Consider the following 12,598-nt stretch of genomic DNA (forward strand, 5'->3'; position numbering starts at 1 on the left):
TTCAGGAATTTGTTTATACACAAAACACGAAAAGAATCAAAACATGGAAATGATTGCATATTCAAAGTTAACATCAAAAAAACGGGACAAAATATTGTTCAAAGGGTGTTTTTTCTGTTTCACTTATTTTATCAGCTTTACAGACAAAAGTGAACTCCCATCATGAAGATAAATGTCCCCACCCTACAAGATGTATGACAGCATTTTTGTTTGACAGTTGAAAATAGGTAGAAAGGAATCATCATCATCATTATCATTTTATTGGAAGATATCGTTTTATTTTCCTAAGATGATAAATGTATCTATAAAGTCATTATCAAACATTAGAAAGCAGTTAAGGAGCTTCTCGTGTCGTCTTTAACGACTTGGGATGATGCTGAAGTGTGATATTCGATCGATGATAAAATGTGAGACTTAGATATCGATGCAAACAAAAATAGCAATTTAAGGTGTATTTTCTATTTTGATGATAAGATGGCTCTTGTTATATCAATCCTCTTAGAATCGATTAGTTTTTTGAGATTTTCATTTTTGATTTTTAATACCTTTTTATTGAAACTGACTCACAAGTTGATTTCTTATTTATTTTAAAATTGTGACTTGAACCAATTTTTTTTTTAAAACTAAGCGCACGACAGTAAATGCTAAAAAGATGACATGTATAGGGAGTATAAGAGCTCCATCACTCTGAAGAACCAATTATATAACTAATTAGCATAAGCATAAGTTCTTTTGTAGGTCAAACTTATATCAAACAGCTTAAAACCAACAAAGAAAACTGACATAAGTTAAGTTTTAATATGTTTTGATACGACAGTAGGGTTTATGTGCATTATATTGTCTAGACGAACGACGACGTCTTTCGTCACGACCGACGGGCGGCGACACATCAAAAAGCTATTCTAGATCTTACACTGAATGGTATACTTTGAAAAAACGTCTTGAGATGATTTTTTATGAAGGTTTTTGAAGCTATGTACAAAAATCTGCCTATTGCCAAATTTTATTTCTGTCAAAATTTAAACTTAAGTATTTAATGTGAAATGAATGAGGCATGTATTAAGTCTATATTGCAAAGACACATTTTGGATTAAGTTGATAATCACGGTTGATGGCGGTTTTTCCGAAGAAGGTACCTTGTTTTTTTGTATCACATGGATAGGGAAAGATCTAAATGTACCTTTTAGCGTGTTTTAAATCACATAAAAGAGTACTCTGATTGTTTGGAAGCTTAGTTCGAGTATTAATTTGATAGAATCAAGAAGTATGGGTAGGGTAAGAAACTAACCAAGGACGAAATAGGCCAAATTCTAGCTTCCCGGTGCCTTGGCAAAACCATCCGTTTTACAGCCACCAACATTAGAAGAAGTTTAAATGTTGTATACAATTACCTCAAGGACTCAGAGAAGTATGGAAAAAAAACACAAAGGAAGAGTCAAGAAAGCCATATAATTTAAGGGAAGGCGGGCGATAGTGAGAGCTATTTCAAATTCAAGGTTTTTCACTATTAAAATCAAGGCCGACACTAGCGTAAATGCTAGTAGATCGACTGTTGCTCGGGTGTTACAGGAGGTAGACCATATAAGACACTAAATGAAGAAAAGACTTCATTGTATGCTGCACGCAAGAGCCAACGCCTTAATTTTGCAACAAATCATCAGGGGGAATCGATCTTGGCACACCTTCGTCTTTTCCGATCAAACAAAAATTAATTTGTACGGACCCTGATCTGCTATTTTCATGATATAAGAAAGGAAGACATCTATTTTGAAAAACGGCACAGCAAAGGTGCAATGGAATGGGGAGCAATCACCTATTACGAGACAGTGGAGCTGGATCTTCAAAGCTCTAAAATGACGGCAAACACTTAAAAATCGATTTTGGAATGAGCTTTTCCGCAATTTTCTGAATTATTTGGTGGACAACGATGGACTTTCTAATAATGGGTTAATACATTCTACACGGAAAAAAAACCTGGGTTTAGGGGTAAAATGTGAACCTATCACCATGGTCCCCATATTTTCTCGACCTGAACATCATGAAAAACGTGTGGGGCTGGCTTTCAAGAAAAGTATACGAAGTAGGACGGGACGGACACATTTCGCAAGATTTTATGACAGCACTCTATAAGGATGCCCTCCTTAACCAAAGAGATAACTGAAGCCATAAAATTTCGCTCAATTTTTTGACAGTATTCTATTCATACACCATAGCTTGCTTAAAGGGATTTAAAATTCAACAGGCAGCGCACATAACTAAAGCTTATTTTAATATATTCAATTAAACCAGTATTTACCTAAACCATCAGATGTTTTGGTATTTCCTTTACTTTAAAGGGTCTTACAAGTAAATTTAGATCTTGTCCCTATTCTTGTGACACAAAAAAAACACGTACTTTTTATGACCTTCTCAAAGCTTGTATTTATCAACTTAATCCAAAAATCCATGTGACATGAAGTGTATTTTAAAAACTAAGTTCAAACAGAGGATTTTCTAAAGTTAATTTTTGGTACTTTTAGTTTGGCATAAACCTTTCAAGACTTAAAGTATAATGGTAACTTGATCAAAGTTTTTGCTTTTGTTAATTTTTGGTGGATTAAAAATACTTTTCTCTTAATTTTTGGTCATAAGTAGACCATTTTAGCTTTGATGTATAAACATTAAGTACGAGTATATCACGTCATTTGGTAAATTTTGTTAAGCTTTTAAGTCAAAGACTCTTTTTGGTCTTTTAGTAAATTCGAAATGCGTTTTGAAGGGGAATCAAGAAAGGGAATTTGCGCCCCTACTAAGATTTGAAACCAACTTTTCATTTATTTAAAGCTAAAATAACGCTAGGAACTGATAGCAAATGCAATAATTTTGCTGAAATATATTTTTAGATTTAGAAAATCATCTTTCAGATTTTCTAGATTTGTAAAATTTTCAACTTCCCATAGGAATTTATTGTAATCGGTTTGATTTTTAGAATTGGAAATTTTGACAATATCTATAGTATCTAAATCAAAGACTTTTAAAAAGATGCCTAAGTGTGCCTGCTTACGTGCGTTTATGAAGCTTTCAAGAACCAGTAGAGATCTAATGGCAAGTCTGACTCAGACGTACAGAACGACCCCAAAAATTGAAATTATTAAAACACTTTTGCGATGACTGGAAATTCAAAATCGACTCTCAGAAATGCGAAACTATTCTGTTCAGGACTCCGCTGTATGGAGCCTCAAGGGATACGAGAAAGAACTGGAAAAATCCCGTGATCGTTGGACCAAATCGATAGCCACTGGCGAATAAAAGTGTAGTAAAGTACCTTGGCATCTGGTTTGATCAGTACTTGTATTTCGACAGACATATGAGTGCTGCTCTGGCCAGCGCTAGGGGTGAATTTATCCTGACAAAACGGTTGATTTTTAGCAGCTATTATGCGGCCGAAATCTCTGTGACGTTGCCTTGGACTACGCAGAACACCAGAGTCGGAGTACAAACATTATTATTCCAACCAGGTTCTATACAACAGAGCGAACATTTACAGAATAGATAACTTCTTGCTGAAGCTTGGTAGGGGTCACATTGCGAGAGCGATGTCGTCGACTAACAGCTACTTTTTTGGGCTTACTACCCCAACGAGTACTACGAAAGTTCAGGTTTAAATGGCAACATTTCGCCCGAAGCTTTTCTCTATTTAGACACTAGAGGGCTGATACAGGATAGGGATGCGGTTCCGCTAATCTACCACGTCAGCCGTAAAACTGTAGATAGGCGACTCCTTTACAGTCGAGACGTCCTCGCACTGGATGGAGCTAAACGCGTTCGGTTTAGTGGGGCTGTTTCCGATAGGGACCGAAGACATAGGGTGAGGCAGGAGAACCAGTTTTGGTGGCTTCAAATTGAGAATGTCATTTAAAGTTGTCAACATAGTTGTCTACAAGTTGGCTTACATAGGTTTAAGGATTAGGTTAGGGACAGTCAGGGTGACACCAAAAAAAATTATTAAAAAAAAACTTAAAAAAACACAAAATAAACACACGGAAAAAACACAGACAAAACAAAAAAGCTTATTGTGGCTGTTCTACTTTTTAAATAGTTTTTAACTAACATGGCGTTAAATAAATCCCAACATTATCAAATTGAAGAGAAAAATTCTTATTCGAGTCAAAAATCACGCCAAGATTCTTTTGATTAGTTAATCTCATCAAGAACTGATTTTCAATTTTGTAATCAAAACATATCGGATCCTTTATTTAAGAAAACGTAACAATATTGCACTTTTTTACATTAAACCATTTTTAAAACACTATTTGGTAATAATATCAGTATCACTTGAATTTTACTAGCATCTGATGAAGAACTTACAGAACTAAAAATCTTGAGATCATCAGCATATAAAAGACATCTAGAACTTTTAATTGTATTTAAAAATAAATATAATAATTCGATAAATCATTTATAAATAAAATGAAAAGGAGTGGACCAAGATGACTACCTTGGGGTACACCGGAAAAATTGTGTATTCCACTGGAAAGAACACTACACACACCAATTTTAACATATTGTCTTAGTCCAACCAAATAGATTCTGATCCATTTAGGAGAAAATAAGCCAGAAGTCATTTATTACTGAAGAGAAAAACCCAATTGTTTGAAACACTTTTTTTGACGGTTTTTGTTGGAAACTGTTCTTTGAAATAGTACGCTTGAGAGAAACTCGCTTAAGTAATAAAAGGATACCTGAATAATGTTATTTTCAATAAAATCGTATATTTTTATCGAAAATCTTTTTTCAAGTGACACAAAAAAAATTTATCAAAATGATCACAAAAATTTGCTGAACGCCTTTAGTTTTACGGTTTCACATTTTTATCAGGATAATACAAAAAATGAATATAATTGTTATTAGTTTTGAATCTCCTTTCCACTTAAATACAATTTTCAATCCGGTTGATTGCATTTTTTTCACTTAAGTGTGGGTCGTCTAAGTGGAAGACCTGCTTAAGTGAAGGAAGGGCCATAAGATTCAGCTGTTTCTCTTATTATTTTACTAATTTTGAAAACTATTTTTCTTTTGTTTTTCAAAAAGTTGTTTTCTTTTTCGGCACGCATTTCAAAAGGAAATTTTGTTGGGTAAAATAATAAACACAAAACTTTGAAAATAATATTAAGATTTCCGCTATCATGACTATTCAGTTCGGGCGAAATGTAACACGTTTAACAGCTTAAAATTTCACTAAATTTTTGGAAGCAAAGAGTAAGAAAACAGTTAAAATTCACTTTTTTCGAAGAAATTGTTTATTATTAACATACATTTATTAATTTTTTTTTTATTTTCAAAATCAATCAGCACTAAGCAAAAATATGCTTTGCTGAAAATGCAAGGAAACGCTGACATTACGTCAAGTTTGACCAGGTCGAATTCCAAGGTATTTTATTTCTAAGGAAAAAGGCCCGTTAGTTTTTAAGTTTTATGTTCAACAAAAAACGCAGGTTTAGCTTTCAGTTTCTGTTTCCAAAACAAATTATTTGTCAAACTGTCAATTCTCAATTCTAAGTGAATTCTTTTTCGGGCAAAACTACTGATAGTTTTTTAGAATTAGGATGAACAAAAATATTACGGGTGAACGATTTTTTGAAGACTTTTGTACGGAGTTTCAAATTAAATAACGCGTTCTTAGATATTGATTATCTTAACAAAACATTTTACTAATATTATGACAGCTGACAGCTAAGTTTGACAGGTGTCAAATTCCAAATTCAAGTGCTACCAACCTAAAACTACGAAATGTATGAACTTTTGCAAGCAAAAGATTGTTTGGACTAAAGTATCTACAGAAATTAACTACACATGACTGTTTCGATCTACCACACCCTTTTCAATGCACTTTTAATGATTTTGGCGCCATTGTTCTTTGTTATTTTATATGAATGATTGTAACGTAAGTTTTTTAAATTGTAATTCAAAACACAAATTGAATTATAAATAAATGTGTCTAAACTATAGATACTAACAATATTAATTACATCAATTATTTGATTTAGAAATCAACTCAAGTACCACTAATTAGATCATAAAATTTAATGTTCAAAAGACAAATGAAATGCACATCTGTTTTTCGTTATGGTTTAGAAATGCCATATTTTCAAAATCTCAATAAAGTAATATAATCATTTAAAATCAATACCGAAACAAAAATTAAATTAACGATAATAAATGCAATCTATTTAATAATTTTGTACAATAAGTTTTGCATATGTAATGACCCATTTAATTGTTGCACCAACATAACCTTGATTCTTGAGGGTATATCTACAACAATATGTGTAGTTAATTAGTGCAGTTAGTCAATTACACACTTTATACCTTGACTTCATACAAGGTGGAGCAAAATTAATACAATTTTGAGTAATGGACATCTTTATTTGGGCCTCCGCCGCCGGTAATTGTTTATACTAGAGTCAAATGTACTTTTTAAGGGTTGTTTACGTACATAAACCACGAATTCAGGTTACCCCAAAATGGTTATAAACCTTTCTTTCCAATACTAAAATTCCAAGAGGAGTATAGGGCTTAATTTTTTGAATTTTTGGTTACTGCAGTTGGCAATTTAACAAGAAATATCAAATATGATTGATATGATCTAATCGTTCGAAAGTGTGATTAATTTTGCGCCACCTTGCACATGAATGATATCATTTCTTAGAAGTTTTCATACAGTCTATGTCTCTGCACTGTTGTCAATCAATTAAAAAATAAATACTCTAGAAAATATTTTCATCAAAGGGTGAAATTAAATTTATTTAAATTGTTTCATCAATTTAATTCAATTTTTACAAATTTTACATTTTTCAATGTGAACATTAAAGTGACTTCAAGTTCTTCAGATGGATTACGCAAAAAAAAAAGTAAATGGAAACAAAAATTCTCCCCTTCTTATCAATGCGGTTTACCACATTTTTTAAAATATTTTTTTGTTTATTTTATTATTACTCATTTCCCATGTTTATGAGTATTTTAAGTCAATATGATAGTAATTCTCAAAAATTTATATGAATATTCCATAATTCTTATGTTTGATTCATGAGTCTATATATATCTAGATACAGTTTGTCTATATGAGAAGACGAAGCTAATTGTTTTAATAGGGGCGTTTTTGTAAAGCTCTTTAGAAATAGTTCACTTAATTTCACTCATTCACTCACGTAATATTTGAAAATTAAAAAAAAAAGTTGAAACAAAATTATCGTAAACACAAGAATTTAAAGGGTGTACACATTTCAAAGCTGCAACAATTATCATAAACACAAGAAAACTAATGAGTGAAAAACAGGCACTTGAAAAGTGACAGTAGCTGTCAGATGAAAAAGTTATTTGTGTCGCTCTAAAAACTTAGTGAAAAACTTCTTAACTATCAATAAAAGACATCAACATTTCACCAATCATATAACCGTCATATTATCACTTTAACTGGCAAAAATATTTTTTTTATTTTCATTTAATCCAACTTCAGTCAGTCAAATTGTTCATTTGTACCATAAAAAACATAACTAAATAATTAAATCTGACATCTATACAAATTCGTTAGAAATGTATGTAACTGTCACTTTAAATTGTCAAAAACTATGAAATTTGTTCATTGAATTGAGATTCAGTTTGACAATTAATTAATGTTAATCGGTTCCAAATGAGGTCACAAATTCATATATGTGTAACAACATGAAATGATTTGACATCTGTCAAAATCGACACTTTATTGATAATGAATCAGAGTAAACTCATTTGAAAATTATTTTTCAAACGCTTTAACTTGCACTGCAATTAAAGAAACACTTATTGTTTATGAATACATTTTAGAAACTAGAAAATGTCAAAAATCGATCCGTCAAACTGAAGTAAGCACAAATTATATTATATACATAACTGTCAATATCAGTGACACAAAATATGACACTTTTTCATGAAAATGTATCACACATTCAATGTTAAACAGTAACAAAAATGTCCAACAAAAATAAAGCAACATCATTTGATTTGACATCTGTCAAAATAGAAGCTTTTGTTTGACATTTCCTCAGAATCTAGGAAAATGATAGATTTTTAATTTGTGTAATCATAAAATCAGACTTTCAAATCAGAAAAATTGAAAACGTATTCTTTTTTAAGTCTGAAAAAAACATATTTAAATCATTTAAAGTGACATCTGTCTAAATCGATTTGATTTTAACTGACATATTTTTTACAAAAAGAATCTCAGAAACTAAGAAATGTAATAAATCGAACCGTCAAATTGCATTCACATTAAGATAAGAATAAAAAGCACAATATAAATCCTTTTAAATGTATATGACGGTCACTTTAATCGTCAAATATTATGACAATTTTTCATTTACACATTCAATATTCATCAGTTAATTAAATCATTGAATCTGACATCTCTCAAAATCGAAAAGATTTTTTTTTAATTGATTATAAATGACGTTTAATTTCACAAAAAAAATGTCAGCAACTAGGAAATGTAAAAAATCGATCTGTCAAATTACGTTTACATAAGATAAGAATAAAGAGCATATAAATCCTTAGAAATTTATATATATCTGTCACTTTAAAAGAAAAAAAATATGAACATTTTTCATTTAATTTATCTGTCACATCTGTCAAAATGGAAGCACTTTGTTGGCAATGTTACACACAGCTTATTTGTAAAAGCTTTTCAAAATATAGAACAATTTCCATTAAAATTAAAAAATAACAATCACAAAACGTCAAATGTCAACAATTCAACTTATCAAAAATTGATCTGTCAAATTATATTCACAAATAAAATGTTGTTGTTTATAAAAAAAAAAAAACTAAGTTGATTATCGAAGTAAAAGGTGGTTTTTACAATGAAAGCACAAACAAGAACTAAAGAAAATTATTTAACTGTCACTATAGGTGTCAAGAACTATTCCATTAAGTTAATGTTTAGTATGACAGTTCATTGTATCAAAGGTAAACAGATCAATTCCAAGATATTGTACTTCTAAGGACAAAGCGGATGCTACTTCCTCTAGTTACTTTTTGAGTTGTATGTTCAAGAAAAACCGAAGGTTTAGATTTCACTCTCTATTTTTAAAACAAGCCTTTTTTTAAACTGTCAACTCTCAATTCGCAGTGAATTCTTGTTCGAGTATAATTACTGATAGTTTTTTAGAATTTGGATGAAAAAAAACATTACGGGTGAACGATTTTTTGATTCAACACTTTTGTAGGGAGTTTCAAATTAAATAACGCGTTCTTAGATATTGAGTATCTAAATGGCAAACATTTTACTAATATTATGACAGCTGAGTTTGACAGGTGTCAAATTCCAAATTCATGCGCTACCAACCTAAAACTGCGAAATGTATAAACTTTTACAAGCAAAAGATTGTTTGGACTAAAGTTTCTACAGAAATTAACTACACATGACTGTTTCGATCTAGCACACCTTGTACAATGCACTTGCAATGATTTTGGCGCCATTGCTCTTTGTTATTTCACAAATTCACACAATACTATTTGATTTGACACCCGTCAAAATCGGGAATACTTGGTTATAAGAGACAGTAAACTAATCTGGAATTTTTGTTTTGAATATGTACATTGTACGTATAACAATTTTCACTTCGATACACAAAAAACACGCATTATTTATAAGAGTATCTCAAATACTAGGAAATGTCAAAAAAAAACGATCTGTCAAATTGCACTTCACATTGAAATTCTTGTCATGTAGGTAACTTTTTTTCTGTTTTACAATACAATTATGACCATTTTACAAGTACTATGAAATTTAAATCAGCAGAAGACGTTAACTTCAGTAAATTTAAAAATGTGTATACCGTTCTCAGGAAAAAACACCCTTTTTTCCACTTCACTTCACTCATATTGAAATTAAAAAGAAAACCCAAAATTTTTCGAAAAACCACAATTAACTTTAATGAATATGCAAATCTTTATCTTAAAATTTTGAATTATTTTTTAGTTAATTTAAGAACTTTATTTATTAAAGAAACTCACTCGATTGTTATCTGTGATTCGGTTAAAAGAATATTTACTACTGCTACTGCCACCTAAGGTGTTGCGAGTAAAATCATCATTAGAGCGTATCTTATCAGCGAAATAGCTCTGCAATTGAGTTACACGACTTGGATTGTTAAATGAATAACTACTCATAGTTTGTTTTTTATTGTTCTGGACTCTGACTCTGACGACGCGACGGGACAGGGACGACCGGGCCGATACACTTAATTGTTTTTGTTTCACTCAATGACAGACAATAATTAAAACTGCAGGTAATTATTTTCTCTCTTTTTTTCATAAAACAACAATCAGTAAATAAAATAATTAATTAAATCAAAAACAATAATAAAAGCTCGATTTCAATATCAATGTTAAACAACACTCATTAAATTCACTCAAAACAAGCGGACAAATAAAAAAAAAAACAACAACAAAAACAAAATGCAGGGCGCGAAGTTTTTTCGCTTACAATGCACGCAACGCACCAAAAGACTAAACGAACGAAATCAACTGTGGATCGTTACTAAAAAGCCACAAAAACCGTTTAACTGGTCCCGCGCGTTTGGTCTTCGCTCTATATTGAGCGGGCTTGAATTTCGTTCTTGTTGTTGTTTTGGTTTGAGTTTTGGTGGTGGTGGCTGTGGTGGACTTTTTTGTTTGTTTTACCTCAGAGCAGTCATAGCGTTGTTGAACCAGTCTGTCAGCTCTCTGCGAGGAGGCTCTGAGCTTGTGCGAGAGTTTTCTGTGAATCATTTGGTGGGTGGCCCGGTCGGTGGCTTCGGGCGCAACGCGCAAACCAACTGAACCTAGATGAGGTGAGTTGGTTAAATAAATGAGTGAGTTTTTAAAACTTGTATCGCTGAAGCCTCATTCTCTTATACTAGACAGACTTCGATCGTAGAAGAAGACGACAAAAAAAAACCATCCATCAATCTAGATCGAGGTAGAAAAGTCGAAGAGGAGGGTCGATAGGGAGGGGCAGGGGGTGGTGAGTGAAAGCTCTTTCTTTACCTTATCTGATATCAACTCAGCAGCTGTATATCAGCCTTCGTTCGATATATCTACTTATAGGGATAGGTGCAACTTGTGCGATAGGCAAGTCATGCCTAGCCTCTGATAAGTTTAGGATAAATTGAGTGATTCATAAACAAGACAAAAGATTCCGATAGAGAGAAAAGGTGTGTGTATAAAAGGTACCTGGTATCTAGTTTTGGAGTATGGAATTTTTTCTATTGACTGAAATTATACACAACTTTTTTTTTATAGACAGTAAGACAGACTTCAAAGATTTTCCCTTCGTAAATAGCTCACTCATCTTCAGAGAGAGGTACGTTTTTAAAGGGGAAAACAGAAAATTTCAAAAACAAATAAGGAAGGTTGAAAACAAAAACATGACTTGGAAAAGTCATACTCAGATACGAGAAAAGGTATCTACAAGGTAGGAGTATTTACACATGTATCCATAAGATACACGGTGAGAAATGTTGTCAATGAATAAAAGAGAAGGGGTTGTAGCGCACAAATGTCTGTGTTCTTTTGAAAAGATAATATCGTGTGATGGTTTGATGACTTGCATTATTTTCTTTGAGTGACGTTTGAAATTAGGTAATTCAATAATAAAAAGAACAAAAGAAAATAAAAACGTCATATAAGTTAGATAAGACAAAAAAAAAACTATTTACAGTGGGAGAGTTTCTTTGGAAGATTAGACAAAACTGAATTTATGAAAAAAATTGCAATATAAAAACAGAAATTTTTAAGTATGAGACGACTAAAGCTCAGCTTACATTGAATGCATTGAACAGTTTGACGTTACATATTGTGAATTCGTGGTCTAAAAAAAGTATGTTTAAATTAGCTATTGGTAGCACCCGTGCGTTGGACTGTCGTGCAAGGGGTCGTGGGTTCAATGCCTACCTGTGCTACCTAACTTTTTTCACGGGTACTGCCTAATGCGAGGAATTGACAAATCCTCCTAAAGACCTTTTTTACACAAGACGATTTCGTCCGTACGTTTAAAATCCGTACGGTTTTTTTTCCGTACGGACTTTCTTTTCACACATAACGTATTTTACCCGTGAATCATCTGCGTTTGGTTACAATTTACTCGTAGATATTTTTCTTTAGTACAAGTGGCCACAAGAACGGACGGCAGACGAATAAAAATCGTCTTTTGTGAATGCGGTCGCGTAGTCACGTACGCCACTGATAAGACGGCGACGACACGATCGCCGTATATTTCAGTCGTTGAGACGGCTGTTTTAAATCGTACGTACGGAAAAATAGCCGTCTCCGTCAGGTGTGAAAGCTTTATTTAATTTTGTTAATGGCTCACGGATAAAAACCGTACGGATTTAAACCGTACGGACGCAACCATCACGTGTGAAAGAAGCCAAATAATTCTTGTCATGGAAATTGCTTTTTCAAATTAGCAGTTCGGATTCGGCATAAAAACTGTAGGTCCCTCCATCCCTGACAAGAGTACTTGCACACAGGAATGGTTGAGAGTTGTAAGTCACTAGGCCTGGTTCTTCATAGACTGTTGCTCCACCTAATTTATATATTTTTA

At 32.3% G+C, this 12,598-nt stretch overlaps 1 protein-coding gene across 15 annotated transcripts in view; it reads right to left on the bottom strand.

The window, feature by feature from the left end:
* The window catches only part of LOC129951746 (septin-7), a 191,103-nt gene that overhangs the window by 41,242 nt on the left and 137,263 nt on the right, over positions 1 to 12,598 (bottom strand). Inside the window, exon 1 of one of the 15 annotated variants that reach the window (XM_056064067.1) lies at positions 10,027 to 10,627. The exons of the other annotated variants lie outside the window; for them this stretch is intronic. Coding sequence (XP_055920042.1) covers positions 10,027 to 10,182 — 156 coding nt within the window. The 5' untranslated portion in view covers positions 10,183 to 10,627. Of the gene's footprint in view, positions 1 to 10,026; positions 10,628 to 12,598 lie in introns of those variants that run through there. 15 annotated transcript variants of the gene reach the window in all.

This window comes from Eupeodes corollae, chromosome 3, assembly GCF_945859685.1.
Source record: "Eupeodes corollae chromosome 3, idEupCoro1.1, whole genome shotgun sequence".
NCBI lineage: Eukaryota > Metazoa > Arthropoda > Insecta > Diptera > Syrphidae > Eupeodes > Eupeodes corollae.